Source organism: Sorex araneus, chromosome 6 (genome assembly GCF_027595985.1).
Source record: "Sorex araneus isolate mSorAra2 chromosome 6, mSorAra2.pri, whole genome shotgun sequence".
Lineage (NCBI taxonomy): Eukaryota > Metazoa > Chordata > Mammalia > Eulipotyphla > Soricidae > Sorex > Sorex araneus.
Window position 1 is genome coordinate 129,073,955 of NC_073307.1, and position 17,344 is coordinate 129,091,298.

General features: G+C 39.9%; 1 protein-coding gene across 1 annotated transcript in view; it reads right to left on the reverse strand.

The window, feature by feature from the left end:
- Positions 1 to 17,344, reverse strand: part of LGR4 (leucine rich repeat containing G protein-coupled receptor 4) — a 126,453-nt gene that overhangs the window by 44,568 nt on the left and 64,541 nt on the right. The window contains exon 2 of the mRNA XM_055141921.1: positions 17,157 to 17,228. Coding sequence (XP_054997896.1) covers positions 17,157 to 17,228 — 72 coding nt within the window. The remainder of the gene's footprint in view (positions 1 to 17,156; positions 17,229 to 17,344) is intronic.

Here is a 17,344-nt window from a genome sequence, read left to right on the forward strand (position 1 = left end):
TTATTTATGGGTCTCTGAAATATGGTCAATAAATGGGGCTTGCATAGCTGAGCCAGAGGTGGTTTGTAGGCATGGCTCCCACATACCTAACTTTTGGCCACTTAATTTCTTGGTAAACTTGGCCCCAAGTTGTTGGGATCCAGCCAAAGGCACAGCAGCAATTTTGGGGTATCATGACCTGAAGGCATCATCAGGCTGCTGATGCACTTACCCCACAGGTACAGTTTGACCTGCTGGTAGCACCATACCGCCTTGTTAAGTCTCTTTGAACCGTCTTGTCCCTTATGGGCATGCATGACATCATATTCATCTAGCATTCTCATGCTTTGGATTAGACATGAGCAGAAATTTGATATTTGCCTCAAATAAGCACCAACATTAACTTCTGGATTCAAAAAGGTAATACTTTTTTTTTTTAAGTTGAGGAAAGGGCTTACTGATTATCTTCACATCTCTACTTCATGTCTACTCGCCCATTTTCTCTCCTAATAGAGAAGAACTACTTGACTTTATTTATTTGTTTGTTTGTTTGTTCGTTTGTTTATCTCCCCTGCCAGATCCCTGGCTGGATTTGAAGTGCGCGGGCAACAGTTTTCTGTCTCAGCCTATTCTGGGGTATATTTTCTTAAGAAAGGGGGAGTGGAGATTTTAAACATGGGAACAGCAGTCCCTTGGTCAACAGAATTATCTCAACACACCCTGTGTGTTCAACAAGACCAGAATTAAAAACAAGTCCTGCAAGGACTCCAAGGAGCACACAGTCCACCTCAAGGCAATTCCTTTTATTTTGCTTACACAATGATCCCAGAAATGGAGCAAAAACAGAAAGAGGAGAGTTAGGGATAGGGTGGAGGGAGAAGAAAGCAGTGATCCATTAGCCTTCCACTGTCCCCATGGATTTGGAACTCTTCCAGGAAACAGGATACAAATGGCTCAGTGTGCAATGTCTCGATGGCTCTGTCTTGTGTGCATTTATTATTCATAAGGACCACAGATTCACATTAGGGACTCCTTCCAAGGGATGCTAGATTTCTCAGCTATATCCTTTCTTCTTAATGCTTCTGCTACATGATACTTCCAGCTGCCATTTCTCCCAGGAGGGGGAAGCAGGAACACTGCTGATTATACAGGCACTGGTAAACAGTGTCTTTGAATAGGCAGACCATGCTTCGGAAAATAATCTGAAGGTATAGAATCAGATAGAATCAGCAACCCATGCCTTTACAAAACACAATGAATTATAGTAGGATCCCTTCTTTTGGGAAGCAGCTTAAATGAGTAAATGAGTATTCAGTGTAAAATGGAGAATAAACCAATTGGAGCTTTATTTCTGAAAAGTGCTCTAATTTCCATTTCTTCTGGGTCACTATGAAAATTTCATTGTAGAACCCCAGCAGCCACTCGCTCTCACACCATAATATATCCACCATGCTTCTGGCTGGACCCCATTGTCCCAGGACCAAGCCTCGCCCAGAAATTAACCTGCTGAAAATTCTTTGTTACTGAAATCTCCAGGTTTCCATGGAGTTGAAATAGACTGCCTCCCCACACCTCCCGGTACTTCTGGAAGCCCTGACAGTCACGTCCACACCCCAAAGCCACCACCCAGTGGAGTTAAAACTTTAACTCCAGCTGTACCACCCAGTTAAAAATTCTGGATTTCCTGGTGCGACATCTTCAAACTCTATAACACTGATAATCCAGTAGTAGCACACCAGACTGGATGGGCTGTGTTACATTTCTATATCAATCTCAATTTAACCAAACAGTAAAACAGAATGCTTAACCTGTAACAACATTTTAGTAATTCCTCACACAAGGACTTAATGCCTCCATGATGAGAAACAATTTACACAAATTTTCTTCTAAGGAAATATTTTTGATCACTCTGTTAGCAATTTATTGATAACAAGTAATATAAGATAAACTATTGTGAGCCTAGTAGGAGGGTAGGCTTGAGAGGTGGTTGGAAAAATAGACAATGGTGATAATGGTGGTGGGATTGGTGCTGAAATACTAAATGCCTATAACAAATCACCATGAACTAGTTTGCGAGCCACAGGCTTTATATAAAATGTAGAGGGGTAATTTACATAAGTAGGCCTTCCCTATTTTATGTAAACTTCAAAATATATTAGTGCAGAATTTCTTTTAAAGTTTTATTAAAAACAGGTAAAGCATGATTATGACCATAATGAGATCCAAATATAAAATAAAATCTGATGCAATACACTTTAGAACTTACTTATGCAAATGAGAATAAGCATTTTATTATATTGTTTCGAAGGGTTTCACTTCCCTTATTTACACAGGTAAAATCATTTAGCAATCACAAATTGGCTCTTACTGATTTATTTTCTGATCGTTCTATTTGCAATCTCTTCAAGTTTTGTTGGAACAAGTAATATAAAGTAAATGTTATATGCCTAATGGGGTAGGTGGGGGATGGGACGGAAAATGGGGACATTGGTGGAAGGAAAGTCACACTGGTGCTGGAACACTAATTGCCTGAAACAACTGCATAATGAACAACTTTGTAAATCATAGCGTCTTTAATAATTAAAAAAAAATCCACTGTGCCCATGTTGCTGGAATTCTAGTCAAGAATTGGAGGTAGAAGGAGGTAGAAAAAACACACACAAACACACATGTACACTCAAATATACATATATATGCACATATATAAAGAGAGAGAGAAACATATGTATCAGATTAGGGGAGGGCAGATAATGGTCCATGGCTTCTAGCAGCTGTTATGAGCTGCGGGGCTGAGGGAAGGGCGGAGTAAGCAGAGGGAGGCAGTGGAATTAAGGCAGTCAGGCCCCAAGTACACTCTCTCTGCACACAAACTCTAGAAAGCTTTACTCAGCGCAATGTTTCTTCCACAGAACCAAGAGAGCAGGGAGTAGGTAACAAAATCAAAAGTACATGGCCACAGGCTTCCATCCACTCCACAGATCTACCTTCACCTGCAGAGATGCATACTCTATGGCCAAGTCCTGGCAGAAAATTACTTGGCACTGCCCAACCCTCCTGGTCGGTATTTATCTACTGCTCAGAGATGTCCTTTCTCATCACTCACCGTTTCTTTTCATACCCACGTTTTCCCACCCCAACTGATCTTTATTGGAAGTTACACATTCAAACCATCACAACCATCACACATCGTACAAAACATGTCCAGGCTGCCTCTCCTGCAATTTCAGTCATTACATCCTCCCAGGTGGGTGGGTGAGCATGGCACCACCTACTTGAAATGCATCATAGACACAACCCCTGTTCCTGAGGGAAGGCGCTTCCAGTTCCAAACCAAATGGAGCAAGGATGGCCAAAGAAAAGAGACTATCTACCAAGAGGCAAAGAACAAGCACTTTCTTTTTTTTTTTTTTTTAAATTGACCAAAAACAATCTTTATTTTTTTTAAATGGCTGCTTCCATAGAGTGTTCTTACAGAATTCCAGTTACATGATGCTTTAAAAATCACAGAGAAGGGTCTTATTTGTACCTGTAATCAGATATTGATAATTTATGGTTGTGTTTAATTCTCATTTTCAATAAAACCTTTCTCACATATCATTTCACTCTTCTGTATTTATAGGACCATCCTGTCTCATTGTGACCTCAGTGAAAAACAAATGGTTACCCTCTTCCATATATCAGTCCTTTCCATACTTGCAAATGAGTAGTAAATTTCCTTCTGCTTGAAATTACCAGGCTTAGTAACTCTAATACAGGCAGAATTGATTTTTTTAAAGAATGCTGAGAGAATTAATGGATTAATAGACACTGGATCTTGGTAAGGAGAGCAGGCAAGCATGTGATGAGTGATTTTTAAAAGTGTACAAAATACTATCGAACGTTCCAATTGGTTTGGGGTTCTCTGTTGGTTTGTTTTGATCAGAATTTCTTGCCTCATAAGAAGTGAGGTTTGAACTTCAATGCTGATATTCATCTGTGTGAATGGACCCAAAGCTTGCATTCCATGACTCCTTTGACATTATAGAAGTCCACATAGACTGGTCTTACTTCCATTGTCTTGACCAGAGGCATACTTTTTTTAGGAGAAACTGATAATGACAGTGCAGGAGGAGAAAGTCTATGAACATTTCCTTAGGATTTTACTGTCAGCAATGAACACCACCTTCTGTTGTAGTGTAGAAGTGATATATACTGTATATGGTTTTAGTTGGTTAAGGTTGAATCAAACTTCCAGAGTACAATTAGATACAACTGTGGGATAAAAGAGGGACCTTTTGGTATTGCTATCTGCTTTATATAAGAGGAGTCAATACTGAAGTTTAGAAGAACAAGCACTTTCTAAATATAATTTGCCATCAGCAATACCCAAAAGGTTGGCAAGAGTGTTGAAAGCAAAATCAAAAAAATGATAATATTCCCCTCTAATAAGTCCTTAATCATATACTTATTTACATAGTAAGCCTTTACTTTCAAGTTTCAGAACTCTGTTGACTCCTGTGAAAAATCAAGAGCTCAAGATTAATGGCACCTGTTTAGGAATATCTGGCATCAATATTCAGTAGTAACCAGCAAACTAATATGTGTATAACACTTTCTATCTTCGTCCCCCTACAATATTAGCCCTGAAAATAACCATGTAGTGGAGGGACTTAAAAACTGTGGAGAAGAGATATTGATAAAAATTGTATTTTTAAAATACCTAGTCTTGGGGGCTGGAGGGATAGCACAGAGGGTAGGGCATTTGCCTTGCACGTGGCCAACCCGGGTTCAATTCCCAGCATCCCATATGGTCCCCTGAGCACCGCCAGGAGTAATTCCTGAGTGCACAGCCAGGAGTAACCCCTGAGCATTGCCAGGTGTGACCCAAAAAAAAAAAACCTAGTCTTATAAGTCTTATAAGTCAATGTTACCTTTACAAAAAATGTTAAGACAAATCATCACCATATGCAGTGGGCCAGGTAGGTATACTGCCATCAGCCCCTTCCTGTTTTTATTTCAACAGATGAGGAAAGTAAGCCTGCTTCCTCCATGCCTTACCCAGAATTCAAACAGCTAAACAATGTAAATCCTAGAAAGAAAAGGCTGTGAATAATATAAAATAGTGTAAAAATCTAGAAATAGTACAATGCTCTTTTCTGTTTCTTCCCATAAATGAGAAAGATATTTTGTTTTGTTTTTAGTGAATAAAAAGGGTTAATGAAATAGCAACTGCTAAATTCCCCTTGAACATTCTTCCTATCAAGGTTAAATAAACCTCATCTGATATAACATATCAGAGTCCCAAATCAACTGGCAATGTTTACTTACCTTATTTCTGCACATACCAGGGAAGAGGTCTGCTGCTTCATCTAACTTTCATGTGTAAACTTTCAATGTTTTATGAACATAAGGCTTTAGGAAGCCCTCTATGCAAATTTCCAAGGGCTCATGTCTGTTTGCTGATGGACAGTCACCAGGGCTATCCTCAGAGGTGCTGGGAGTGGGGCATGCAGGCTGGCACGCAACCTCAATGCCTTGCACACACTCGGCATGGGTTCTACCTACTGGCCTATCTTCCTAGCCAAGTTTTTTTTTAAGTAGTCTTTCTTCACAGAGAAGGAAAAAAAAACTATTTCCTATATATGTATTGTATTACATTTTTCTGTTTAAAGATACAAAACTAAAATGGTAATGTTTCTCAACAGGAAACAAGGAAGTCTTTTTCTGCTCAAACTCAGTCTGCAAGTCAACTAGAACTTTTCTATATAGTAAAAGACTATTCAGTTCAAAGAAACCTATTTTCCACCTGCACTCTGATGGCCTTGGCATCTCCTACATCTTATTTGAATAATACATAAGAGACTTTATAATATAGGTAGCACTGTAGCACTCTATAGGTAAATCGCTAAAAACCTGGCAACGGTTACTTAGTAAAATCACCCTGATAATCTAGTCATTTATCATCTGGCAAAAAAAAACACCTGTATATGCACTATTCACCTGTATATGGAAATATATGTTTCAAAAAATTTAAGCCCAATCAACTAACAAAGATTGACCTTCTGATATACACCAAACACTACACAGATAAGGCAAAGTACTGAAACTTCCCAAGATAGTTCCCATTTCTCTTAAATAAGTAACATTAAATAAAACTAGAAGAAGTGGGATTTTTTTATATAGGATAATACGGTTTCTTACATCAATAAAACCAAGCTAAGATGAAATCATTTGTCTTAACCTCTCCCTCAACTTCAAGTTTCAAAAAATGTGGTTACTGTCACCAAAGAACTTACAGAAGTGTGACAATAGACTCTGCCTTTGGGAAGCCTTCTTTGACTTCAAAAAAGAGTTCAGCATGAAAGACACAAACTGGGTAAACTGTGAATAGCACTGTAGCACTGTCATCCCATTGTTCGATGTGCTCGGGCGGGCACCAGTAATGTCTCCATTGTGAGACTTGTTGTTACTGTTTTTGACATATTGAATATGCCACGGGTAGCTTGCCAGGCTCTGCCATGCTGGCTGGATACTCTCAATAGCTTGCCGGGCTCTCCAAGAGGGACGGAGAAATCGAACCCGGGTCGGCCACATGCAAGGCAAACGCCCTACCTGCTGTGCTACCGCTGTGAATAGTATAGAAAAGTACCTTGAGAGACACGATTGGTTATCCACCAAATACCCACTCACACCATATCATGTCCTCACTATTTAGCTCAGTGAGTACATTCCAACTGGTATTAACCTGTTATGCTAGTAACTCTCTTGGAAGTGGACCTGGACCCCAGCTCTGATGTGCAAAATTTCTGGGGATTCCTGGGAATAGTAGCTTTCTTCCAAAATGGGACTGAACTAAAAGGCATGACTCTCTTCTCTTTGGCGATGCTAAAACATCTCAATCTATTTAAGAAAAAAAAAACAAATAAAACATCTCAGGCTACTTGGTGAAAGGACAACAGTGATGCTGCTGCCTTTATTGGAAAGAGCAGTCAAATCTATTACAGATTCACCCATTCAAGAAACATTTGGCACATTATCAACACGTTATGATAACTATTGACTTTCTCTCTCTAGCATGTCTTCACTCCTAGTAGTCACAGTATGGATGAGCCATGATACAGTTAGCCAATATTATCCCGAAAGACTGACTGGTTCAAGGCATGAAAGGCAAATCTGGCCAGACAAAGTGTTTCTAGGTAGAACCTTTCTGCTAGAGCAATGAGAAAGGCTTTAGATAATCATCTTAGAACTTAAAATGCAAATAGATACTTGGGAGTCACCTGCTCTTATTTCATAGCATACGACGACAAATTATTTGCACTGGAAATGAACGTAGCTAATCACTAGTCTAGAAATATGTGAAACTAAGGAACAGTGAGCATGAGAAAACTTTCATACAACTTTCTTTTTCATTGACTTATCACTGGTTTATAACACAATATTACAGGATTCCAAGGGTTAAAGGTCACACCTCTGTCACTGGCACCTCTTCCAGCACTATAGTTCCAGTGTTGCCCCCCACTTTAAAAGGATCCTTTGGGGCTGGAGCGAGAGCACAACAGGTAGGGCATTTGCCTTGCACGAGGCCGACCCGGGTTTGATTCCCAGCATCACATATGGTCCCCTGTGCACCGCCAGGAGTAATTCCTGAGTGTATGAGCCAGGAATAACCCCTGTGCATCGCCGGGTGTGACCCAAAAAGCAAAAAACAAAAAAAAAAGGACCCTTTGCTTATTCCCCACCCCATCTCCTTTCCCTCTGGCAACCAATCACCATCGTTTTCACCGACTCTTGTAACTTTTAAACCCTCAGATCCAGTACCATGTGAAGCCAGCCCCACCTCTGGACTTTCTAGTTCTTCATGAAACAATAAATCCTCTATTAGGGCTCAGCTAGGTTTCTGTCTCTTAAGCCCTATGGACTCCTGTCAAAAAACACAGTGCAAGCTTTATCAACTTTCCCAAGCCCCCAAAATACTACAGTCTCCAAATGTCTGTTTCTTGACAATTATCTTTACCCCAGAGATACTCTTACAAACTTACTGAAACAATACCTTAAAAAAAAAAAAAAAGCCAAGGTCCTGTCTTAATATCTGGCCATGGGTGCCCTTCTCCAGCATGTCGAAGTCGATCCTTCATTTCTTATGAAAAACCTCTCCTCCCACAGCTCCTGGGGCACGGTTTTGCCCTAGTTTTTCTGCTCCTCAGGCACTTGGTCTTCTTCCCACACCCTGAATCAAGTGTTTCCCAAGGAGTTGTCTTTGGCCTCCTTCCCTCTTCATCTACCTTCACTCCCCTGGCAACTTCTTTCATCCTAATGTTTCCAATAATCACCTCAAAATAAAAAGGCTTGCAGATGTGTCCCCCTGGTACTCTATTTTGTGATGTAGACCCATGAATCTCCATTCTGGACTTCACACCGATTTCCAAATGCCCCTGAATTATCCCACCTGAATTCAATTTGTGTGCTCCAGAGAAATATTTTTCTTAAACCATTTTTGTTCTGTATTGTCTTTATTGTCTTTAGCTTTACTTCATGGCCAGTTCATGGACATCTTAAAATTAAGTATTATCCAAGTCAACTGAATTCAATTTGTGTATTCCAAAGAAATATTTTTTAAAACAATTTTTTTTCTGCATTGTCTTTATTGCAAGCTACCGAGAGTATCCCGCCCACACAACAGAGCCTGGCAAGCTATCTGTGGCGTATTTGATATGCCAAAAACAGTAACAAGTCTCACAATGGAGAAGTTACTGGTGCCCACTGGAGCAAATCGATGAACAATGGGATGACAGTGCTACAGTGCTACTCTCTTTATTGTCTTTAGCTTTATTTCATTGTCAGCTCATAGACACCTTAAAATTAAGTATTATCCAGGTCGCCTCCATCATCCCAGCTAACAGACTCTAGGCTATTTGCCATGACATCCTTTGCATACTTTCCCTCTTCTTCCTGGCCCTCATTCTCCTTAGGATCCATTCTCATCATTTTCATGTGAACTACTCTCATTAGAAACTATATTTTTCTCTTTGGACAAAAATGTTTGTACTAGGATAGAAGGTCAGAGTCAACTAGAATACGCCCTTTCCCACTTCTCTCTTTTTATCCTTTCTCTGTAATCTCAGAGTTCCCCAAATCACACAGGAATGGTATGAATCAGACAAGAATATTCCTTTGTGAGTTCACTGTGTACTTCCCAGCATTAGGGTGATCATCTTTGTTACCAATCATCCCACCAAAGCACTATAAAGTAGAATGCTTCTAAGAATAAAATATTTTTAGCTGTCTAGCATCACTGGAACAACTAAAGAACACTTTTGCTTTGTCTGGGAAATTATAGCAATAGATAGAGCTTATCTTAGTAGACTTCATCAAAGCAGTAAATATTAAGTAAGTTATATTTTATTTTAGAAGTCAAGGGAATTACTAGTATGTACTTTAAGAGAACAGCAACCAGCTACTTTCTATAACCCTGAACAACCCAGAAATACTACTGGAGACAATTTATGCTCTCAGATATAGAAGCTAGCTGGGGGGTATAATGGAAATGGCATTAAACTACAGGGGCCTAGTTCTGGCCCAGAGACATACCATGGTATTTTGGGCAAGTCACTCATCCACTGGGCTTAACACTTACCTAAAAAATGTTATAACTAGACAGGTAAATCTCACTTTAGATAGCACCCATTTTTAATAAACTCCATCCTGAAATTCAGATTTTTCTTAGTGAAGTTACTATGAGAAATGATGGGTAGCAATCACTTTTGATGGTTAGCTGTGAACATACTTAGAGTTGTAGATGGTAGAAAATGAATGGCCTCATAAGCTTCCATCTAATCCTGTGTCTCTCAAAGCAATACCACAGCTTAGAAATTTAAAGGAAATAGAGCAGACTGATACGGATTCAAATTCTGATTCTGGTTTTCACTCTAGAATCACAGTTTTCACCTCTCTTAAACCTCTGTCCTTGAAATAGAGAGAGAGAGAAAGAGAGAGAGAGAAAGAGTACAGGCACTAAGGCACTTGGCATGAATGCAACCAACTCTGAATTCAAGGCAAATAAACTAGACCACTATGTCTTCATGTTGTAAACTGGTAATACTAATTCTACCTATATCATAAAGGTAGTGGCCTTATGAGGGTTAAATCAGGTAGTAAATGTTAAGCTTTCCAACTATAATAACCTAATAAATGTTACCTGCGATTATAATTTCTATTGTATCATAAAATAATCTACCAAATAATTTCCCTTTATTAAATTTAACACATTTTAATAATTTCATTTTTTTTTTTTTGGTGGTGGTGCCTGGAATTAAATTTAAGGCCTCACACTAGCAAGACAAGTGCTCTTCTGCTGAGCCATGCAAATTCTCGGCTCCACATGTGTAAGCAATTTTAATGACCTGCATAAGCTCAGGTTGACATCATAAAAATTAATTTTAGAAGTTTGACAAGTTTTTTTGTATTTGTTTAAGTGACTATTCTTGTGGTTTTGGAACACACAATGCAGTATTTAGGCATTATAACAGTAAGTTACCACAAAAAGACAAAAAAATATATATTTACATTTTATATGTGTGCCTATATATGTGGGGGGAGAGACAGAGATATATTAGCATCTGGAGCATTTGGGTGGATGGTTTTGTACAAAAGTTTTTTAGAATAGCAACTAATTTCTAAGTTAGGAATTAAGTATATAAAGGTTTTTATGTAAGAATACATGAAATTAAACTACTTAAAATGACTTAGTTGTGACCTACTCTAAATTTAATTTGAAACCTTGCTGTTAAAATTATTTACTAGTCTTCTTTTGTAACAACTCCATTTAGAATTGCCCTGCAGATTTTGAATTAGTACCCAAAGACCCAGGTATCATGCTAGCATTGTTAAGTCTTCCAAAATCAAAGTATATTTTGAAATAAATGGAATTATCCCAGTCTTACGGAATATATTTAAACAATGACTGTAAACGTGCCAAAGTTGGCAATGGTTTCTATAGCTGTTGCAACATCAAAGTTCAAAGTAACATCCATGAATTTTTCAGTGGTAGCCAATGGAACAGTGATTGGATATTCTTGCTGCTGTTTCAAATTAAATCTATTTCGCAACTCCACATTTCAGCCATTCTCCAAATGGCGACCAATGCCCAGACAGGTCTCAAAGAAAGCTGAAAATAGTTGTGGCAGTATCCTATCAGACAACAGATGCTCTGCACTGTAAATAAATATTTTCCAAAAATTCTTGCTTTCCCTTTACTAACAGAAAGCTATATTGGTCCACTCTGGCTCCCATCTAAGTCAAACAAATTGTCCCATAAATATTTCAAGGAGAGAGATGCAATATTTTTGAGCATTAAGGGAATTTCTCTTGATATTTTAGTGGACAAAGCACTTCAGAGCCATGAAGAAAGAAAAAGAAAGAGAGGAGAGAGAGAGAGAGAGAGAGAGAGAGAGAGAGAGAGACAGACAGACAGACAGAGAGAGAGAGAGAGAGAATTATAGGAAAGAATACAGGGCTCTCCAGAGTGAGATGAGTAGAAAGGAATTACACATCCCAGGTGGAGATGCATGTATATTCAAAAGAGGAATGAACCACAAAGCATTTTTACATAAATTATACTATGTAAACATTTTACAATTATAAGAAGTCCCATTTTAAAGAGCAAAATACTGAGCAAAAACAAAACAAACAAAAATTATGAATGTACTAAATTGAAAGCTAGAACTGGACCAGAGGGTTAAGGTGCTGGCCAACTCTAGTTCAATCCCCCACGCTTCCGGGAATAAGCACAAAGTCATGGGTAGCCTCTGAACACTGGGGGTGTGCTCCCCTGCTCCCTACAAAAGTTAGAAACTATGATCTTTATTCGAGAAAGAAGGAAGTGGGCTAGAAATCTCTGTGTTATGATGCCTCTGGCCTTTAACTTTCTAAAGTAAGTTACAAGTAAAATTAAGCATGCACCAACAATGATATCTAAAATACATTTCATTGGAAAGTTGGAAAAAGCATTTCCCTGATTGTACTGACACATCAGTGTTTCCAGAATGAATAGGGAAGGTTCGGCAGGTATGGCTTCCGGTTCCAACAGAACTAGGAAGCAAGCTGGTGGATTAGAAGGCCATATTCCTCTTCGTGTCCACCTTCTGTTTTTTAAAAAAATACTGGTTTTAGAGTTATGAGAATAGGTGTTTGTACAATAGAACGTTCCAGATACATGACATTTACCATCATTCTCTTGATTACATTGAGTTCTTCATGCACCAAACTGTTGAAATCTTTAGATTTCCAGACACAGTAAATAGCATCAGTCCAAATACTATTCTTGACCCTATCACACTTCCTATCTAGTTGAATGCTTTCAGGATTCATCCAGAATCTTTACCTTACAGTATCTTTGAGAGCCAGCTTTATTCCTTGATATTCCTTTTTCTTTTTTTCTTTTCTTTTTTTTTTTTTTGCTTTTTGGGTCACACCCAGCGATGCTCAGGGGTTACTCCTGGCTTTGCACTCAGGAATTGCTCCTGGCAGTGCTTGGGGGACCATATGGGATGCCGGGGATCGAACCCAGGTCGGCCGGCCCTGTGCAAGGCAAACGCCCTACCCGCTGTGCTATCGCTCCGGCCCGATATTCCTTTTTCAATACTTCAAATTTCTCTGTATTTCAATAGGAATAACCAACCAGTTCATATACGCTAACACTTCTGAAATGTGTCTGTATCTGGTCTGGATCTCTGTACATACTATATCCAAGTTCGTGCTTGAGTATCCTTACAACACATCCTCATTTCACTAATTCCTATGTGTCTGTCAAGAGTCAGCTAAAACTGCTCTGATAAGTCTTCCCCATTCTTACAATCTCAAATGAATATGTCACTTAAGACTTCCACTGACCCAGTACGCGCTGCCATGACAAGATTCACCATACGGAAACAACTCTTAGCTCCATCCCCTCCTCTAGACCAATGTTGCCCAACCAAACTGTGTGCAGTGTTGGAAACGTATACATTTGTGCTGTTCAAAACAATTGTCACCAGGCACAGGGCAACTGAAAGATGGCTAGACCAACTTAGAATTGTTACGTTTTAATTATTTTAAATTTAAATAACCACCTGTAGCTAGTGGTTAAATTAAACAGCACAGATCTAGACAGACTGTCAGCTCCAAGAACAAAGGTCATATATGTTTCTGTACTACCACTATAAAGCAGGATTCAGAATTCAGTGTTTCTTCTCAGAATAACTGAGTACATAAATAATATATATGTGTGTATGTATGTATATGTGTACACACACACACATACACACACATATATATAAAACACTTTAAGTATTGTTGGAAAGTAATTCCATCCAGTACTACACACATTCTGGATTACCATATAAAATTTGGCCAAACCAAGTCACATCTTGTAAAACACACCTCATTAACTATTTTGGAAAAAAAAAATACCCCTGGGAAATAATTCATTTTCTACTCAGGGCAGTTCAGCTTCAAAATCACCCTTAAATGATTTCCAGATGAGATCTGGACAAACAGTCACATTGTTTATAAAATATTACAATAGTCAGAGCAGCATCATTTTGGAATGTCAAAGTCAACTACCCTGCTTTATAAAGAAAAACAACATGGAACTTCTCATGAAGCTTTTACTAACATGGAAATCTCCTCAAATGCCTAACGTATTCCCAGAGTATTGAAGTAAATTAAAAAACATTAACTATCAGCGCTCCTAAGTGAACTCATCTCTGCAGTCCCATGAAATACCTGAGTGCCTGTACTGATGGGCTTCCTCAGTGCTACAGCGGAATACGCACAGGACGTGACCACATTACAAAGAACTCTCGGCTTCAATTTGGTTCCAATTAAAAGTCCCAGATTACAGAATTCATGAGCTTGACATATGTTTGGTCATTTGAGATTTAAAGAAATCCAAGATGAGAACTTCACAAGGTGGAGATTAACCAGGTTGGACTCTCTGTCCAGGCCCTCACAAGGAAATCCCCCAGAGCGAGGCGAGCAATTCACTGCACCAACAAAAGTGGTGTGCAGAGTTGCCCCCTCCAGAAAAGAAGGGCTTCTCCACTTACTATCTGATATGCCACACATCCATGGTGGTTATAAAAGAGCTGGATAACCAATGCAACGGGGCCTTTCACTGCATAATTACTTCTGTAAAGAGAGACTAATCCTCAAGTCTGAAACTATATGTGAAATAAAAAAGGAAAAGGTAAAGGATCTAAAAGCTTGATCTGAGAGAAGGAAAACTTCAAATAAACTTCATGCCTTTTTGGGTCCCATTTTAAAATCTGAATAAAAAGGCATATCATCACAAAATAACTCATGCTTACTACCATAGGGGGTAAAACAGGCAAAGACAAAAGACGTCCACAATTCTTTCACCCAAAGACAATATTTGATATATAACCTGTTGAGGTTTGTTTTTGTTTTTTATTTTACTTTTAAAATAGTAAAATATTTGGGGTGAGAATGGTAGTACAATGAGTGGAGTACTTGCTTTGCAAAAACCTGGGCATCTCATACGGCCCCCCCAAGCCCTGCCAGGAGTGATCCCTGAGCACACAACCAGGAGTTACTTCTGAGCACTACTGGGTATGACCCACAAACAAACCAACAAAAAATATAGAACACTAAGTTATAGTGAGCTGATGTAACATTCACTCCATTTCAGGCACCACCATCCTAAGCAGTTAGCATCTAGTCTGTCTTCGCAGGAATACTGGGAAGGAGGGGCTACTTTATGCGCACCTTACAGACAAAGAAAGGGAGCAGAAAGAGGTGAAGTAACTTGACCCAGTTCACAAGCCTGGAAGTGGCAAAAAAATCTTGGTTTAGTTTTTGCTGTGGGAACATTATGTTCAATTAAGTAGTGTGGGAAGAAAACCTTCTCATTATTATTAAATCCTTCTAAAGCTGTTTCAATATTCTCAGAAGCAAAGAGCACTGCCTGCCTGGCTTACATCTTTTCCCAATTCCCCACTCTGGGTGGGGCGGTGGGGTGGGGAGGTGCGGCGATGGAGAGGGGGTGAGTTGCAGGGTCACCGCAAGCTAAAAGACCACTGCTGACTTGGGTCTCATATTAAACAATGAGGCCAGAGGATATCACCTGAAATAGGGATTTGATTCCTCCAGGTAATACATACCTTTTGTTCTGCTGTTTGGGGTTTTGGGGTCACTGGGCTACGCTTGGCTACGCTTGGGGAAGCACCATACGTGGTGCTGGGAGTTGAGGCCAGGGAAGAATGCCTTACCTTTTGGAACATCTCTCTGGGTCCCACCAGGCTTATCTTTTCATATTCTTGGTATCAAACTGTCATCTAATCTCCACCACAACACATCAGCAATTAAGGTGGCAATTAAATTCCAATAGCTAACTTGATTCTAATTCCCCCCCCCCGAATCTAAGAATATTTTCTAATGATTTTAAAATCTAAAAGCCCCAATATGGTATTTTTTTTAAGTAGATTTAAAGTTAGCCAATTGGATTCAGTTGATGTCACTTTGGTGGCAACAGCCACAGCATCCCAGTCAGGGGCCCACGGAACACAAGCCTTCTTCTCTCCATCAAATCTGATCAGGGTGTCGACTGTGGCCATCTCAATGTTACAGTCTGCTTCATCTAGGGCTTTTGGCCTTGAACTCCGCAGTGAACACACGTGTGTGTTCATCTGTTCTCTTCTTCATAGCTGACTCAATGCTCAGGGGGAACTTGACGATGGCAGATGGACAGGCATCCTATGAGATGACCTTTCAAGCCTCTCTGGGCTGCCTTGTGGGCTAGGGCCCGGAAGGAGAGGTGCCGATCTTCTTCTCCACGTGACCCTAGAGGCCCTTCAGCATTGCGTCCTTGGTAACACTGCACTGTAGCACTGTCATCCAGTTGTTAATTGATTTGCTCAAGCGGGCACCAGTAATGTTTCCATTGTGACACTTGTTGTTACTGTTTTTGGCATATCGAATATGCCATGGGTAGCTTGCCAGGCTCTGCCATGTGGGCAGGATACTCTCGGTAGCTTGCCGGGCTCTCCGGGAGGGACAGAGAAATCGAACCCGGGTTGGCCGCATGCAAGGCAAATGCCCTACCCCCTGTTCTATGGCTCCAGTCCTCGGTATGCAACGTTTTTGCTTAAGCATCAGTTTTAGGAGGGGATGGGGCTTTATTTTTTGCTTCATCTTTGGAAACAGATTTGGGTCAGAATGGGTGCTGTTTATTGTGCTGAACAACTCCCAGGCTGGGCTCTAGGTTTGCTGCCACTGGTGCTCAGGGACCACAACGCCGGGGACAAACCCTGGGCCTCCTGCACAGAAAGCACATATACCACCCCACCGAGCTCTCTCTCTTGCCCTCAAATGTCCTGATTATGATGATGAAATATTTTAATAAAGTATGGAGAACAAATCAAAACTGAAAATAAAGAAACAAGAGCCAAAGAGGTAATACCACAGCTAAGGTGTGTTTGTACAGATGACCAAGCCAGGTTTGCTCCTCAGCACTGCCTATTGTTCCCCAAGTGACCCCTGATCACAGTACCAGGTGTAGGAACTAAGCACAAATGGATGTGACCCAACACACACACACACACACACACACACACACACACACACAGAAACGCCCACAATGAAAACTGTTAAATTGGAAATGTGAGACACAACTGACATGTTCTTATTAAGAGACCAGGATGATAGTCTGTGCCTTCGCTCAGTGCCACAAAGTTACCCACAAATATCTAAAAAACATCTACACTGTTTCTGCCATGGGGATCAGTATATATCATCTGCAGCCTCATGACCCTGGCATAGCTTGTATTCAGTTCTATGCTTATGGCAACCATACAACAACTTTTTTGGCAACAATGGTAATTACACAGCAGCCTTGTTATCATGGGACAACACTGTAATTAACTTGTGTCACTGCAGCATTTGCGGTTATAATAATTGCAGCAAAAAGTCCTATGGAAGGGGCATTTTTAGTTCTGGCTTTCAAAAATAACATCAGCAACTACATTGCTTAAAAACTCAAGTCTGTTTACCCCCACCCCAAACATGATTTCCTCCACTCAAAGTCTACTGCAAGTCCTCTTCCCTAAGAAACAGTGGACTGTCTCTGTTGCACGAACTTCCAAAGAGCACAGGGAAAAGCAAACAACAGCAAAAGAAACAGTTCTCAAAATTGTACTTACAGCTCTTCTAGGAAAGGAAAGTTCTTAAATGCATCTTCTGGTAATTGAGTAATGTTGTTCATACTGATATCTCTGGAAAACATAAAATTACAAGAAGACTATTAGCTAAGTAATATTAGGCTTGGAGCAATTGATTCAATAGAAAAATAATTAGGTGCTGACACTGGGTAAAGAAGCAAAAAAAGGGG